This window comes from Castor canadensis, chromosome 6 (assembly GCF_047511655.1).
Source record: "Castor canadensis chromosome 6, mCasCan1.hap1v2, whole genome shotgun sequence".
NCBI lineage: Eukaryota > Metazoa > Chordata > Mammalia > Rodentia > Castoridae > Castor > Castor canadensis.
The window spans coordinates 45,694,488-45,709,032 of NC_133391.1; the positions used below are offsets into that span (position 1 = coordinate 45,694,488).

General features: G+C 41.3%; 1 protein-coding gene across 4 annotated transcripts in view; it reads left to right on the forward strand.

Moving 5' to 3' along the window:
- The window catches only part of Tgfbr3 (transforming growth factor beta receptor 3), a 193,436-nt gene that overhangs the window by 146,496 nt on the left and 32,395 nt on the right, over window positions 1–14,545 (forward strand). For all 4 annotated transcript variants that reach the window (XM_074076496.1, XM_020158353.2, XM_074076495.1 and 1 more), the window contains 7 exons: window positions 1,265–1,433; window positions 3,321–3,468; window positions 8,532–8,721; window positions 10,229–10,563; window positions 10,963–11,115; window positions 13,114–13,254; window positions 13,438–13,596. In XM_074076496.1, the coding sequence (XP_073932597.1) occupies window positions 1,265–1,433; window positions 3,321–3,468; window positions 8,532–8,721; window positions 10,229–10,563; window positions 10,963–11,115; window positions 13,114–13,254; window positions 13,438–13,596 (1,295 nt within the window). The remainder of the gene's footprint in view (window positions 1–1,264; window positions 1,434–3,320; window positions 3,469–8,531; window positions 8,722–10,228; window positions 10,564–10,962; window positions 11,116–13,113; window positions 13,255–13,437; window positions 13,597–14,545) is intronic.

Genomic DNA, 14,545 nt, shown 5'->3' on the forward strand with positions numbered 1-14,545 from the left:
GTAGCTCACCAACATGGGCAAATATTTCGTTATTTGTTTCAGTTCTCACATTATCATTTGTGAATTCAGAAAATCTATACTATATGCCTGTTACATGCCAGCTGCTGGCCAGGTGCACCTGTGCTGGAAATGCTCCCAGTCCCAGGGGAGTCATAGTCTCTTGAGTTCTCTAGCCCATACATGTCCTTCTGGTTTTTCATTAAATTTTAGCCCTGCTGTCCCTATATCATTTTCCATCCTGTGACCTGAGGGAGGCCTTGTGGGGCTGCAGCTGTGGGGTATGCAGACTTCATCTTCACATCTGGCAAAACCCTCAGCAGATGTGGAGGAAGGCTGCTTCAGCGGCCCAAGTCTGGAGCCTCGAGCTGCTCTCTCTTCGGGTTTTAGAAAAGAATGCAGAGTGCAAAGCCAACCTCTCTTGCAGTGAGCCTGCAGGCAGTGGCCTTTGAACACTCTGGTCCACTCTGTTCTGAAGTGGGGCTTGGGTACCTTGGTGGCTGGGGCTGTGAGGGCACTGTGTGTGCTGCAGACTGCAGCAAAGGGAGGTAGGACAAATGAGGAGGGGCGGTGTCAACTCAGCTTTGGAACCTCTGAGCTGATTCTTCGCTCTCAGTTGAGATGTTCATGTGGGTATGAACCCTGGCATCTCATCTTAAAATGAAAAAGGCAGACATCTGTATCATGAAAGTGCCAGGGCTCTGATTAATTACCCCTTCTGAAAAGCTTGCTACACATAGAACTTTCTTGTCACTGGTCCCAGCTGTCATACTGCTAGCAGCTTCTCTCAAGTTCTGTTTAAACATTTAAACGGTGGATGGAAATCCCATCAGGCACTGCTGTGTAAGAGGCAGGTGTCCTTGGGGCAGGGTCTTCGCACTCTTGGTACTTGACATCCCTTTGCAGGTGGAGATGTGTCAGTCCTCGCGCAGTAACGTTTGTAAAAGCACCATGAAGACTGTAAAGTGCCGTGTAAACATTATTTGTGTGGGTCAAGAGTGTCCTTTCCCCCAACTCCAGCCTTTAATCTTCAGAGTATAAAATGCTATGAGGAACGACTAAAAGGGAATGCTTAATGCTACACGTGTGGACCACAGAGGTGACTAGTTTTGCTTTGGTTGGAATTGAAGTAACTTAGTCACAGACTAAGGCAGGCTTCGGGGTCCCATGTGTCATAAACTTGATCATTGTCACTGTCATCTCTTTCGCGTCTGCTTACATGTAGCTCAGGGCTTTGACATATCACCCTGTGCTTTTTTACTTTTAGATCAAGTGTTCCCTCCCACGTGCAACATAGAGAAAAATTTTCTCTCACTCAATTACCTTGCTGAATACCTTCAACCCAAAGCAGCCGAAGGGTGTGTGATTTCCAGCCAGCTCCAGGATAAGGAAGTGCATGTCATCGAGTTGATCACCCCCAACTCTAACCCTTACAGGTGGGCAAGTGTGCGCATGTCTTCTGAACTGAGAAGAGGTGAAAAGGAGGATCTTTCCTGACTTGAGATGGGGGAAAGGCAGCTCTTCTTGTGTGGGAGGGAAGGGAGCCAACTATGTGCCAGGCGTGAAGAAGGAATAAGGTGTGGTGGAATAGGTTAAATTCTGCATCTTTCTCTAGATGCCGTGTGTTCCAGAAGTACAAGTTTCTTGGTATTAACTACAGGACATGATTACTCTTTGAGGCTATCTTTGTTGAAAAGATTGCATAGTGTGCCCCACTACTACAATTGTCATCTTAGTAACATCCTTTTTTTAGAAAAGTTCTGTTCATCATGACCTCAGAGCAAGCACTTAAGCACTCGCAACTACTTGCTTCAAAGCTCTGTGTGTGTGTGTGTGTGTGTGTGTGTGCGTGCGCGCGCGCACGCACGTTGGGTGTGTGTATATGTGCATGCTCAGGGCGGATCATGTGTGTTTGTATTGTGTGGGTGTTGGATGTGTTTATTGAGTGTGTATGTGTTGGGATATGTGTATTGGGTGTGCATATGCTGGTGATATGTGTACACATGTGTGTGTGTGCTGCAGGTGTGTGCGTATTGGGTGTTGTGTGTATACGTGTTGTGTGTGTGTGTTGGGTATGTATAGTGGGTGTATGTCGGAGGAGTAGGGCTCTTCATGGTAACATACCAAGGAGCCAGCAGATAGAATTTGCTTCTGTTCCTGTCTTCGTTCTCTCTCTCAGCTTCCTACCACTGAACTGGAAATTTGACCCTCCCTATTGAGAATAATTAGAGAATTTTTAAGAAAATAGAAAAAGCCAAAAAAATAGTTCCTTCTCCCACTTTAACCTATTTTTCATGTGGACTAGTGACTTTAAATTTAAAATTTTTATTGTAGAGGGATTTCAAAATTAAAATTGTAAGCAAGTTTTGATTTCAAAAGTGACTGAACTACAGATCATTTTTGGTAAGATTCCATCCTGTTCACTATGAGGAATTTTGTGGAAAATTAAAAAGGAATAGCAATGGAATCAAGCTGGCAAATGTATTTGGATATTAAGCCAGAGTCGTCATCTGAGTATACCATTCACTTTATGCTTTACAACTGTGTAAAACCAATAAAGAAATAAAGATTCTCTTCCCTTAGACTCAGAATGGCAGACGTATTACTGTTCAGTTTTTTAAAAATCTCTTTTATATTGAATTCTTAGAAGTTTGAATTGTGTTCATCAGTTTTCAAGCAATCGCTTGGCTGACCATCTGTTTTCTTTATTTCAATAACTGTATATCCAGGAGTTTGAGGAAGTTAATGCAGATATGATTGTTTAACAATTGTTAATGGTTTAAACAAACCTTGTATAAGTAAAGAAACTCCCCAGCCTTTTGGCTCTTATTTTATTCTGAAGTTTCCTATTTTTTTTTTTGTTTTCACATCACACCCCCTCCTCTCTGCCACCAGCCTTCCCCTCACCAAGCTGCCTCCCACTTCTGGTTTTGAAGGACTTAGAGCTTATAGCAAGTTAGAAAGTTACACACTGAAGTTGTTGAAGGTTGACAAAGCAACAATTCTACTGCAAAAGTAAACCTCTGGTTTGTTCATGTCCATTTCTAGCAGTGACTGCATTAAGTAACCACTCTTTTTTCCCCCAAAGAAGAGAAAAACTTGAGTGGTTAATTATCAGCAGGCAAATGTTTCTATTGTTATGTAAAAATCATTTTGTTATGTGTGCAATAACAATCTGTTTTGCACATGTCATTTGCCTGGGATCCACTCCAGCTTTTTAATCAACTGGCCAGACACTAGAAACATGAAGACTTGGAAGAGGGGAGATAGTTGCAATGTTCTGGCATTTAGGTCCTAACTTTGCCTTTGTTTTCCATTCACAGTGCCTTCCAGGTGGACATAATAATTGACATAAGGCCTTCTCGAGAGGATTCTGAGGTGGTCAAAAACCTTGTCCTGATCTTGAAGTGCAAAAAGTCTGTTAACTGGGTCATCAAATCCTTTGATGTTAAGGGAAACCTGAAAGTTATAGTAAGTAGCTTGACAATTTCTTTGTCTTGATGAATGGTAGTAATTTAAACTGCTATTATAGGTGTTATTTTTATCAAGGTTCTGCCTCTTTGAACTTTCGGCTCTCGGTTAGTTTTCACTTTGCAAACTAGGCTGCTTTTTAGCTAGCTTCTCTTGACAAGGTCAATCAGTGCAGTGGTTAAAACATGGCCTCTGGGAGCCAGTCAGACATGGGTTTGAGTCTTGGCTCTTCCATTTACAAATTGTGACCTTGGACAAGTTCCTTAAGCTTTCTGAACTCCAGTTGCCTCAGTTGTGACGTTCTGGAAGTATATTAGTGTAAGTCATAGGAAGTATAAGATAATGAATTCGGTTTGCATTTCATTGTTAACCGTCCTGTAAGAGGCTCAGTAAAACTGAGTTGGGGTTAGTACTCTGGGTAGATAATGGTAAACTTAGCTGACTCCAGCTTGTATCACAATTTTTGCTCTTGAGTTAAACATTTGCCATTGGTATGCATTTTTGTTTGCTCCTCACTTCTGGGGCAAAACACCGAAAAGAGAAGTAGGTAACTGTGCACACTCCAGCCTCTCCTTAAACCTTCTAGTTCACGAAGGGCAGACCACGAGAGGCTTAGTTGGTTGGTGTGGAAAAAACAGCAGCTAATTTCCTGAAAACTTGGATGTTGGAATCTGGTGAAATAAATCTTATCTTGCATATATTTAGGGAATATTTTAGCCAAATACTGCAGTAAATTATATTGAAAAGATAAAAATCCCTCTCCCCATTTTTTAAAAGCATCTTTAGCATTTCTTTCATAGGCTCAAATGTTAACGTATTATTATTTTTTTTTTTTTCCTTTTTTGAGACAGGGTCTCACTATGTAGTCAGACTGGCCCTGAACTCAGATCTTCCTGCTTCAGCCTCCTGAGTGCAGGGATTACAGCTGTGTACCACCATACCCGGCTACATTATCTTTTGTTTAAAAAACAAACAAAAAACTTTGATCAAGTTCTCTTTCAGTACCTGTATCAAATCTACTGGAGTAGGTTTTAGCTTTTCAATATTTTGGGAGTGGCCTGCCTTTGGTTTTGGTATTATTCACTCATGCCTGGCACCTTCCACGTGATACAACAGTGAGCAAAGGCATCAGTTCCCTAGGCAACATCAGGTAAATGCACTCACTGGAGGCAGCAGAGAAAGCCAGAAGCACACACGTCTTCGTTTCAAAGTAATCATTTCTGGTTCCGGTGGGGTTTTTTTCTGAAACTTTGAGAGGGTCGCAATAACTCATCATGCGTAGTGATGATACATTGCTTTGGTGTTGAGCACAAAGCCCAGCCGTGATTTTCTGAGGTCACAGATATTTTGATTGCCTTGTCCTGGCATGGTATGAGGGGTGTTGGTGACCAGGGGTGTCTGCTGCTTTTGCTGCCTGGCACACCAACCAAATGTTTTTAATTTCAGAATAACAAAAACAGGAAAGGGAATCATGCTTTGAAAAGCAAAAAAATCATACGGTCCATTTGAATTCTCTGCTGGAGTTCTTGTGCAAATATTCTTCTGCCCTGACCCTTCAATGGCTCGCTCTTTCCCTGAGAATGTGTGCCTGGTCCATGGCAGACCTGGAGTTCACGTTGAATGTCCCCATCTCTGATATGAATCAGAAAGGCTAGAAATGAGATCGCTCATCCCGAGCAACATCTGTTTATATTCCTCTCTTTGGCTGTACTCCTGTTCCAGGCCAATTTTGGACAATGCATGACAACATTTCTAAACAATTAGGTAATGTTTTATGATGTTCTTTTTTGTTCTCCCAGTTTCATGCTTTGTGATTTCCTAACTCCCTGTCTTAGATGCGAATTCTAACTGTGCCGTAGGAGAAAGGTACCTATTAATACAAAAGTTTAAATGGTCGCCTAGAAAAGGAGAATTGGTTTATAAAGAACTTGTTTCTAGTATTTCTTGCAGAGACAGCATGGTGGAGTGGAGAGAATCTTGGCTTTGGACCAGGAAGGGCTAGATTCAAGTTCCCGTCTCTAATTGTCATTACTCGCAGTAGCTATTGGGCAGTCTAATTGAGTACTGAGTCTGTCTACTCACCCGTGAAATGGGTATGTGATGATAGGAGTGACTTTGAGAGTTATTATGCAATTTAGCTGAGTTCATTTGTTTGATCATTCATCCATTCATTCAGCAAGTCCTTGTTAAGGCCTACAGGCGATCTCTAAAGCATTGGACACATTGCCTGCACGTGGTGCGTTCTCAGCTACTGTGCTGCTTAGTCTGAGTCTCAGGTTTTCCTCCTCTAACAAAGGAATAGCAACACCACTCTCCTTGTGTTTTAGAAGAGGGTAAAATAAGATAATATATGGAAGGCTCCTACCACAGTGCCTGGCATATCAAAGGGGTTCATCTTCCTGCCACAGCTGCTTCCTTTAAGAGTATGTCTATACAAGGGCTGGGAACATAGCTAAGTGGCAGAGTGTTTGCCTAGCCTAGTGAGGCCCTGGGTTCAATCCCTAACACTGCCAAAACAAGGGAATATGGCTATAGGAACAATTAGAGCATTTCTCTGAATATGATAAAATAGGGAAATGTCTACTAAAGGAATGGTAAGCAACTTGATGGGGTAAATTTAAAGAAGATACCATTGAGCATGGGTAGCTGTATTTGAGCTTGTTGGAAGTGCAGTGTGGACAAAATGCACCTCCAAATGGCAAAATGGCTAAAAAGAGATGCAGAGGGCTGTGCTGGGCAAGAATAGGATTACTGGGGAATGTCCACGTTGCCATATCCAGCTCCGGCTCTTTCCTCAGGCCCCTTTGGCTAAGGCATAATCACTTCTATAGCAGGAAATGCCCCAGAACATAAAAAGAAGAGATGGAGAAAGCTTATTCAAAGCTTCTTCTTCTTAAGCTATTTGCTGTGGCCTCAGAACTTCCAGGTTGTTGATAGCCAATTTATTCTTCGAAAAAACAGTTTTAAAATCTCAGTGAGAATATGCATCACACTTTCTAGCCATCCTCCCCCTCCCTGTACCATCAGTTCTGATGATGTTGGGGCAGGAGTGGAGACACTTAGACTCTTATCTCACTCATCATCTCTCATGAGGATGTGCCTGGAAAAGATGGTGGTGGTATTTGGAGACCCCCTTAGCTCCACTAGTTTCGAAAAATTCTGGGGCTTTTAGAAATACAGGGTGAGGAATCTGCTCAATGCTGAGGACTAACTTGCTTTCGTTATTCCAAGCCTTACTGCTTTACAAATGTGTAGATAGATGTCTAGCTTTTTAACTTCCAAGCCATAATTAATATGAGGGATACTGACAGCTACTAGATTTAATGTGGGAAGGTGTGAACAGATTATTCCACACTGGTACGAAAGGACAGGTGGCAGTTACGATGATAGTATTCTGGAAATACGGTATTTTCTCAGCTGTCTGACAACATGAAAGACTAGGGCAAATGAGGCCAAACAGTGTTGTTTAGGCCAAGGTTGCAATTCCAGCCAATCAGAATACATGCCGCTTGGAAAGGCTGGAAGGAGCTGTGCCTCAGATACTGGTGTTGACTAAATGAATAAAAGTTCTAAGAACAAATTGGATCCTTTAAAAACAAACAAAAAACTCCTCTTAGTTTCCTTTCTTCTTTCTCCCTATTTTTTCTTTTCCTTTTCCTTTCCTCAGTTCCATCTCCCCTCCCCCCACCTCTTCTCCCTTTCCCTTTCCCTTTCTCTTTCTTTCCTTTTAACCCTTGCTTCCCCTGAGGAATTTTCTCAGCGTAAGAGCTAAACTACTCTGAATCTGTGAAATTGTGTTTACAAGTGGCTGCTGAGCATGGTTAGGCTCCATCGCATCCCTTTGTGTGCAGTGATTGTGACTGGTCACTCTGGTAGCTTTCCCTCAGCTGAGCACTTGTATACTAGGTAAGATCCTTTAAGCTTTGAGCTGAAATACATGTGTCCTCCCACAACCAAAGTGGCCAACAGAACTTAGAGCCTGTGACTCTTTTATGGTTTTACAGTGGGAAAGGATTAATATTTAGTCACGTTAGGGGCAAACAGAATGGGAAACAAATGGGGAATTTAGGAAAAATGCTGCATATATGCAGGAGAAAATTACTGGGCATGGAAATTAAAGTGATTTTTATGCAGTGTGAAAATGGCCTAATCTGCGCGCCTGAAGGGCTTTCCAGCCCTGTTGGAGCAGTTGTTGAGACCATACCTTCCCATCGGGTCCCCTCTGCAGCATGCAGCAACCCTACCCTCTGACAAGACCTCTGCCACTGGCGTCAGTAGGAGACATAGACATGTACCTTCCATGTCCTGGCTTAATATCCTTTCTTTAAAATATTTCTATCATTTTAGTTTTGCAACTGATTACTCAGTGAAAGTTGATTTTATGACCTCCTTCTGTTTATTACTGAATAAAATATTGATAGTTAGGTGGTAGCCTTAATTAATGTTTTAGAACATAAAAGATAAGTACATTCAGTTAATAGAATTGCAAGAGGCTACAACTTCAGGATTACTAAGATGATCATAAATTATACATGAAATATAAACATTTGTTGTTTCACCATGTGAAATCTAATAGTTTATAGAGTTGGGATAGTCTGCACACCCAAGTTGCTAGATTGTACCGCCTTTCACTTAACTCCAGGGATATAAGAAGTAGAAAAACAGGCATTTTATGGCAATATAACTTGTACATCTGTATATTTGGTACATAATTTCAAATAAAAATCAGGTAAAGTTTGTTATTCAAAATGGTATTGTGTATTAATGTAAACATAAACTAACTCTTTAGTAACAGACTATGTATGTAGCTATTTACCTGTCATTGGATTATTTTTATCATTATAAGCTATCCAAGCAGTGTGATCAGACAGCATGAATAGATGCTTCTCCATCTGCTGTTAAAGGTTTTCACACCAGTGTTCTTCACCCAGGGAAAGTGGGAATTAAAAAAAGGAAATAATCCTTCACACATAATCTAGAATCTGTTTTAGATATTTAATTGTAATTATTTAAATCACTTTTTAATTTTAGATTCATGAGTGAACTTTTCCTATTATCTGTAGGCTCCCAACAGTATTGGCTTTGGGAAAGAAAGTGAAAGATCCATGATCATGACCAAATCCATAAGAGATGACATCCCTTCTAACCAAGAGAATTTGATGAAGTGGGCTTTGGACAACGGCTATAGTCCAGTGACATCATACACAATGGCTCCAGTGGCTAACAGATTTCATCTCCGGCTTGAAAACAATGGTAAGTATGGATTTTTTTGTTGTATTAAAGTTAGTTTGCATTCTTCTCTCAGGACCACCCGTAACTGAGGACACAGTGGGGTTAGGACTGCAGTAAAGAAGTCTGTGATCAGAAGCTGTACCTTATAGGGAAATGGTAATGAGGATTCATACTTGGGCTTTTTTATGTAAGGAAAGGGCCAGAGTTGCTACTCTAGTTTGAAGGAACAGAAAGCAGAGGCTCAACGAGTTTTGGGGGGTTTCTAGAGTCTTATAGCTAATATGACTCAAGCCCCAAGTTTCTGGTCCCCTGACCTGTTCCTCACCCCAGGTCATACTGCTGAGCATGATGCTGATAGAATGAAAGTTATGAGTGTGAACTCAAGTTCCAGTGCTGTTTATTTACCATTTGGGGAGAAATTGCTTTATCTCTGAAATTTAGATTACTCTTCAGTAATCAGGGGGAAATAATAGCATCTACCTTACCAGGTCATTGTCAAGGTTTTTATTAATGTACAAGTTAAAAACCCTCCAAATCTATGACTTCTTTTTGGACCCATACAGCTATAGCTCCTTTTCAAAAGAATTGAGTGCATGTCCATCAGTCATCTTCACATCCAACTTCTACTGAGGTGACTCTGAGCTCTAGCATACAGCTTGGCCTTCAATAGTGGAGGGAGAGAATATTGGGGAAATTAGTCATTTTTCTTTCGGTTGTTGAAAATAAGATAAGGATACTGAATATTGCTTTATGGAAATCTATCTGCCTTTCAAGGAGTAAGTCTGCCTAAGCAACTCTTTCTTTTCCTCTTAGGGACTATGTTCTAAATCGCCAAGGTACCCAGGTAACTTCTAGAATCTAGCACTCAAAAGAAGGTAGAAAAATAATTCAAAATACTGATATTAGAACTGGAGAGTAGCTCAGTGGTAGAGCCTAATATGCTAGAGGCTGATATCATAATCAATTAATTAATAAAAATAAAAATACTAGGATTGTTTTTAATAGTTTCTTTTGAGAAACTATCTTAAAATTCTCTGGGTTCAAGGAAAGTATTTTAACGGCATTTGACCAGTGCCTCATATAGCTTACTTGAGTCACAGATTTGCGTATCTTGTAGGGACCAGACATCATCCACTACAATGGCGCTCAACCTTGGCCGCATGCCAGAGTCACACGAGGAGCTTAAAACACATTCATGATTGCATCCCACACAACAGAATCTGAGTTTTAATTGGCTTGGGGTACAGCCTGGGTGTAGGGATTTTGTTTTTAAAGCTCCAAAAGTGATTTTGATGTGCAGCCAAAGTTGAGGACCACTGATGTACTGAGAAGCTGAGGCTCAGAGAAGCAAGCCATTTGTTCAAAGCCCCTTGGCTAGTTAGAACACCAGAACTTCTAATCACTTTTATGCACTTTAAACGTAATCTTAACACTTGCCCTTTCTGTGCTAATTCCTCCTGTTCTGCTTCCATTGATGACTGTGGTCTGCCATCGCACAGTAATGACATTTTGCCTTCTGTCTCCTCAGAGGAAATGAGAGATGAGGAAGTCCATACCATCCCTCCAGAGCTGCGGATCCTGCTGAACCCTGGCATCCTGCCCACCCTGGAGAATCCACCCTTCCGGGGAGGAGGAGGCCGAAATGGAGGGCTCCCCTTTCCTTTCCCTGATCTCTCCCAGAGAGGCCGGAAGGATCGGGGAGAAGGTAGAATCCCCCGGCAAAAGGACTCTGTCATCCCTAGCATTCAACTGTTTCCTGTTCCCAGAGAGCCAGAAGAGGTGCAAGGGAGTGTGGACGTTGCCCTGTCAGTCAAATGTGACAAAGAAAAGATGATCGTGGCTGTAGAGAAAGATTCTTTTCAGGTCAGTGCAGGCTCTTAAAGAAGAGAAGAGTCCCCATCTCGCCCAGTCTGTTCATTATTTCCCTAGCTCTTCCACTTTTGATTTCCAGAGACTTTGACAATGTTTTCTCCATTGGGTGGGCCCAATTCCCCTTGGCTGTGAACAACAACCTGGGTCCTGTTGTTCTCAATGGGTGGGTGGGTAGGGATCCAGATCCTCATGTGTCAATATTTTGGTATTGAATTTCCAAGGCCAATAAACACAATCCTTGGGCTGATGACAGGTGATCAGCTGCGAAGAAGTGAGTGGGAGAGGGTACATGATGCAGGCCACTGGCCACCTTTCCTTGGAAGACCAGCAACATGTGCTAACTGTGTTAACTGTGAGCCCTCAGCTTGTCTTCCACGGTTGTTATTTCAGGCCAACAGCTACTCAGGGATGGAGCTTACCCTGCTGGATCCTTCCTGCAAGGCCAAGATGAATGGCACTCACTTCATTCTGGAGTCTCCCCTCAATGGCTGTGGAACTCAGCAGCAGCAGTCAGCCCCTGATGGTGTGGTTTACTACAACTCTGTGAGTGTTCTCCAGAACAAAGCTTTTGCAGGGAGTTCCTGGGTGTTACTTAAAATTAGTCTTAACATTTCTGTGAAAATGAGAAGAGGTCTAAATAAAGCCAGGTGTCAGTTCTCAACAAAATGGGATGCACTTTGGCCCCAAACTCTTGTTTTATTTGCTTTATTGGTGAGTTTGTGGCAGTTGGAAGACCCTGTTCTCTCAGCTGGAGTTGTGATCTTGTCCAAGATCCAAAAAAGATTATTTAAACTCTGACAAGGATCTTTAAGAAATTATTAAGTCTCTCTCTCCATCTCTAAGAAAGACCCTAAATTAAAAAAAGCTTTTGAAGTCACCTGGAGGAAGATTCCACACTTTTCTTCTAGTGATAATCCATTGCAACAGCTGAACTTCACTTTCCAAAAATCATTTGTGTCAGTTCATCTAAATTTTTTCTCTTTGGATTAAACCTACACTCTTAGAGACAGAGACTAGGCAGTGAGTATTAAAAGCATTTGAAACATGAAATCTCACGAGAACTTCAAAGTGCCAATTTGGCAGTTTGGATTATACTTTTCATTCTAAAAATAACTCTCAGAGTCCCTGTGTCTCCCTTGGACACGGGATGTGTGTCTGTTTTTAGTGCCATTTCCAGCATTGACATGAGCTGAGTGCTGAGTGACTAGAGCTGCTGTCTATCCACAGATACACTTGACCAAGCCCAGAGGAGAGACCTGTGAGGAATGGCTCTCCTGTGGGCCCAAGCTAGTGCTCCCCATGGAGCTGGAGAGAACCTTAAGATGATCTCATTCGATTTCCTCATTTTGCTTAGATTCGAGGGACTAATTAATGTCAGAGTCAGACTAAACCAGCTGCCTAATCTCTCTCATACACTGATGTTTCTTCAATACCAGGCTGGCCTTAATAATCTCCCTTTGTTACTCAACTAATTCATTTTTGAACCTTTGTCTTCCTGTTAATTCCAACACTAATTTCTTGCAATTATCCAGTTTCTCCAGATATAATGAATGTCATATATTAGTGATATACTTGGTTGTGGCATTTTAAAACTGGTATCTGTTAAGTATTAAAAAAAAGGTATCAGTTGCTTCAGGAGAGTAAGGGATATTATGACCCCTTTAAAGTCCCTTTTTTATTCTTATATTTTTATTCCAGGGTAGACAAAACCCTACGTACTTGTTTTACCTGCATAATACTTTCCTTCTCTTCCCTTTTCTGGGCATTTCAGCTGTTCATTATAACTGTTTGTAATACTTTTCAGACTTACTCTGTGTTTTTGTTTTACATCATGTTCAGAAATGGAAAGAAACTAGGATTTTATTTGTGGAGCCATTGTCCTTAGATGAACCTTTAGAACTAACCCAGGAACAATAATTTCAGCTAATTCTCAGATAGATTTTCCTGGCATAAAATGGACTCCTTTTTGTACCCATATACCACATGGGAAGGTACTGGGGCAGGCATGTTCAAAAGAGGAGTGTAAGAAAAAGATGAGGAAGACTGGCTCCTTTGGAAACATTGAGTCCTGTTCTTATAACTCAAACCAAACTTTCTATAAACCTTACAAATAACAAAAGCTCCTTACAATAGCCAACCCTTACTGTTTCTTAGACTTTTTAATATAAAGACTCACAAGGAGAAGCCTCCCTCACAATATCCAGAAACCTATTGACTACCCTAGTGAACTCCATTTCAGTGACTGGGGATCCCCACAGTCTGAAATAATTTATAGTTATCCAATATAGCTACAAAATAAATCTTTATTTTTCACACAGGAAAATTACATTGGAAAATTTGAATTCCAATCTTAAATTGAACTGGCATCGGCTTTTCCTTATTCTTTGAAGATGAAATCCTCAGCAGCTTGGAGTTGTTTGTATTCAAAGTCAGATTTTTTTGATTTGCATGTGAATTGTCACACATGCAATTGGTCATGTGGGAGACACCCAGATGCTGGTGTGGTGTTTTCACAGTGACTCTACTGTCTTCCCCTTTCAGGTTGTGATACAGGTTCCATCCCCTGGAGATAGTAGTGGCTGGCCAGATGGTTATGAAGACTTGGAGTCAGGTGATAATGGATTTCCGGGAGATATGGATGAAGGAGAAGCTTCCGTCCTCAGTCGACCTGAAATTGTGATGGTATGTGTCAGTTTCCAGTGGGGAACTTGTGCAAAACAATGTTTATTTGGTTGGTTTCCATTAGGGACTATCAGAAAATAAAATTGTATATTAAAGGCCAAAGCTCTTAAAACTCCAAGGCCTTCAAACCATGTGACTGATTTATCCTTCTATTTGGGCTTTTTTTTTTTTTTTTTTTTTCAGTTTAACTGCAGCTTGCGGCAGCTGGGGAATCCCAGGAGCGCCCAGGACCAGCCCAATGGAAACGTCACTTTCAACATGGAGCTATACAACACCGACCTCTTTCTGGTGCCCTCTCAGGGGGTCTTCTCTGTGGCAGAGAATGGACACATTTACGTTGAGGTGAGACCTGAGTGTTAGCTAAAGCGCTCAGTGCGGTTTCTTCATTCCTTCACCTCCTGGTGAAGGCTGAGCTCAGAAGACCCTTCCAAGGTTGCTTTCTGACCAAGGCAGAAAATATGAGGATTTAATGCATCATGCTGAATGGAAAGACTGTTTTGTAGATGAATGTTAAAAAAGGGGCAGAGTATGAATTCTACTAATAAAGCCCTGTGCAGGTTCCTACTTTACTATTTTGGGAGCAGTAGTTGCAATGTCACAGTTAATCATGGAATATTTCAAACTGTCTCACGTATTATCTTCTTTTTTTTTTTTGGATACTGGTTCGAATTTAGGGCCTTAGACTTGATAAGGCATGTGCTCTACCACTTGTGCCATTTTTTTTTTTTCCAGATAGGGTCTCTTGTTTTTTGCCCAAGGCTGCCTCAGAATGTGATCCCCTACCTCTGCCACCCATGTAGCTGGAACTACAGAAGTTCACCATCACACCCAGCTTGTTAGTTGAGATAGGGTCTCATTAACTTTTTTCCCCAGGTTGACCTTAAACTTCAGTTCTCCTTTCTGAATAGCTAGGATTATTGGCACAGATTGCCACATCTGGCCTCATATTATCTTTTAAATTGCCCTCACTTTTATGTAAGATTCTGTGTGTTACCATAGCTCATGAAATTTGTTATTTCTAAGTCATTATCTAAATATCTGTATAAACTTATTAAAACTATTTCCTATGTAGACCAGTAACAGTCATGCATAGCGTAAATCTGGAATGACTACAAAATAACTGGTTGTGGTGGGAATAATGCAATAACAGCAGCTAATATTTACTGCCAGTTTCCTATGTGTCAGGTAACGGTTTACAAGCACATGGTATGACCCTTTAGAACAGTCCTGTGTGGATGGACTATGGATGAGAAAACTGAGGCACAAGCTTGTGAAGGTGACACAGCTAGAA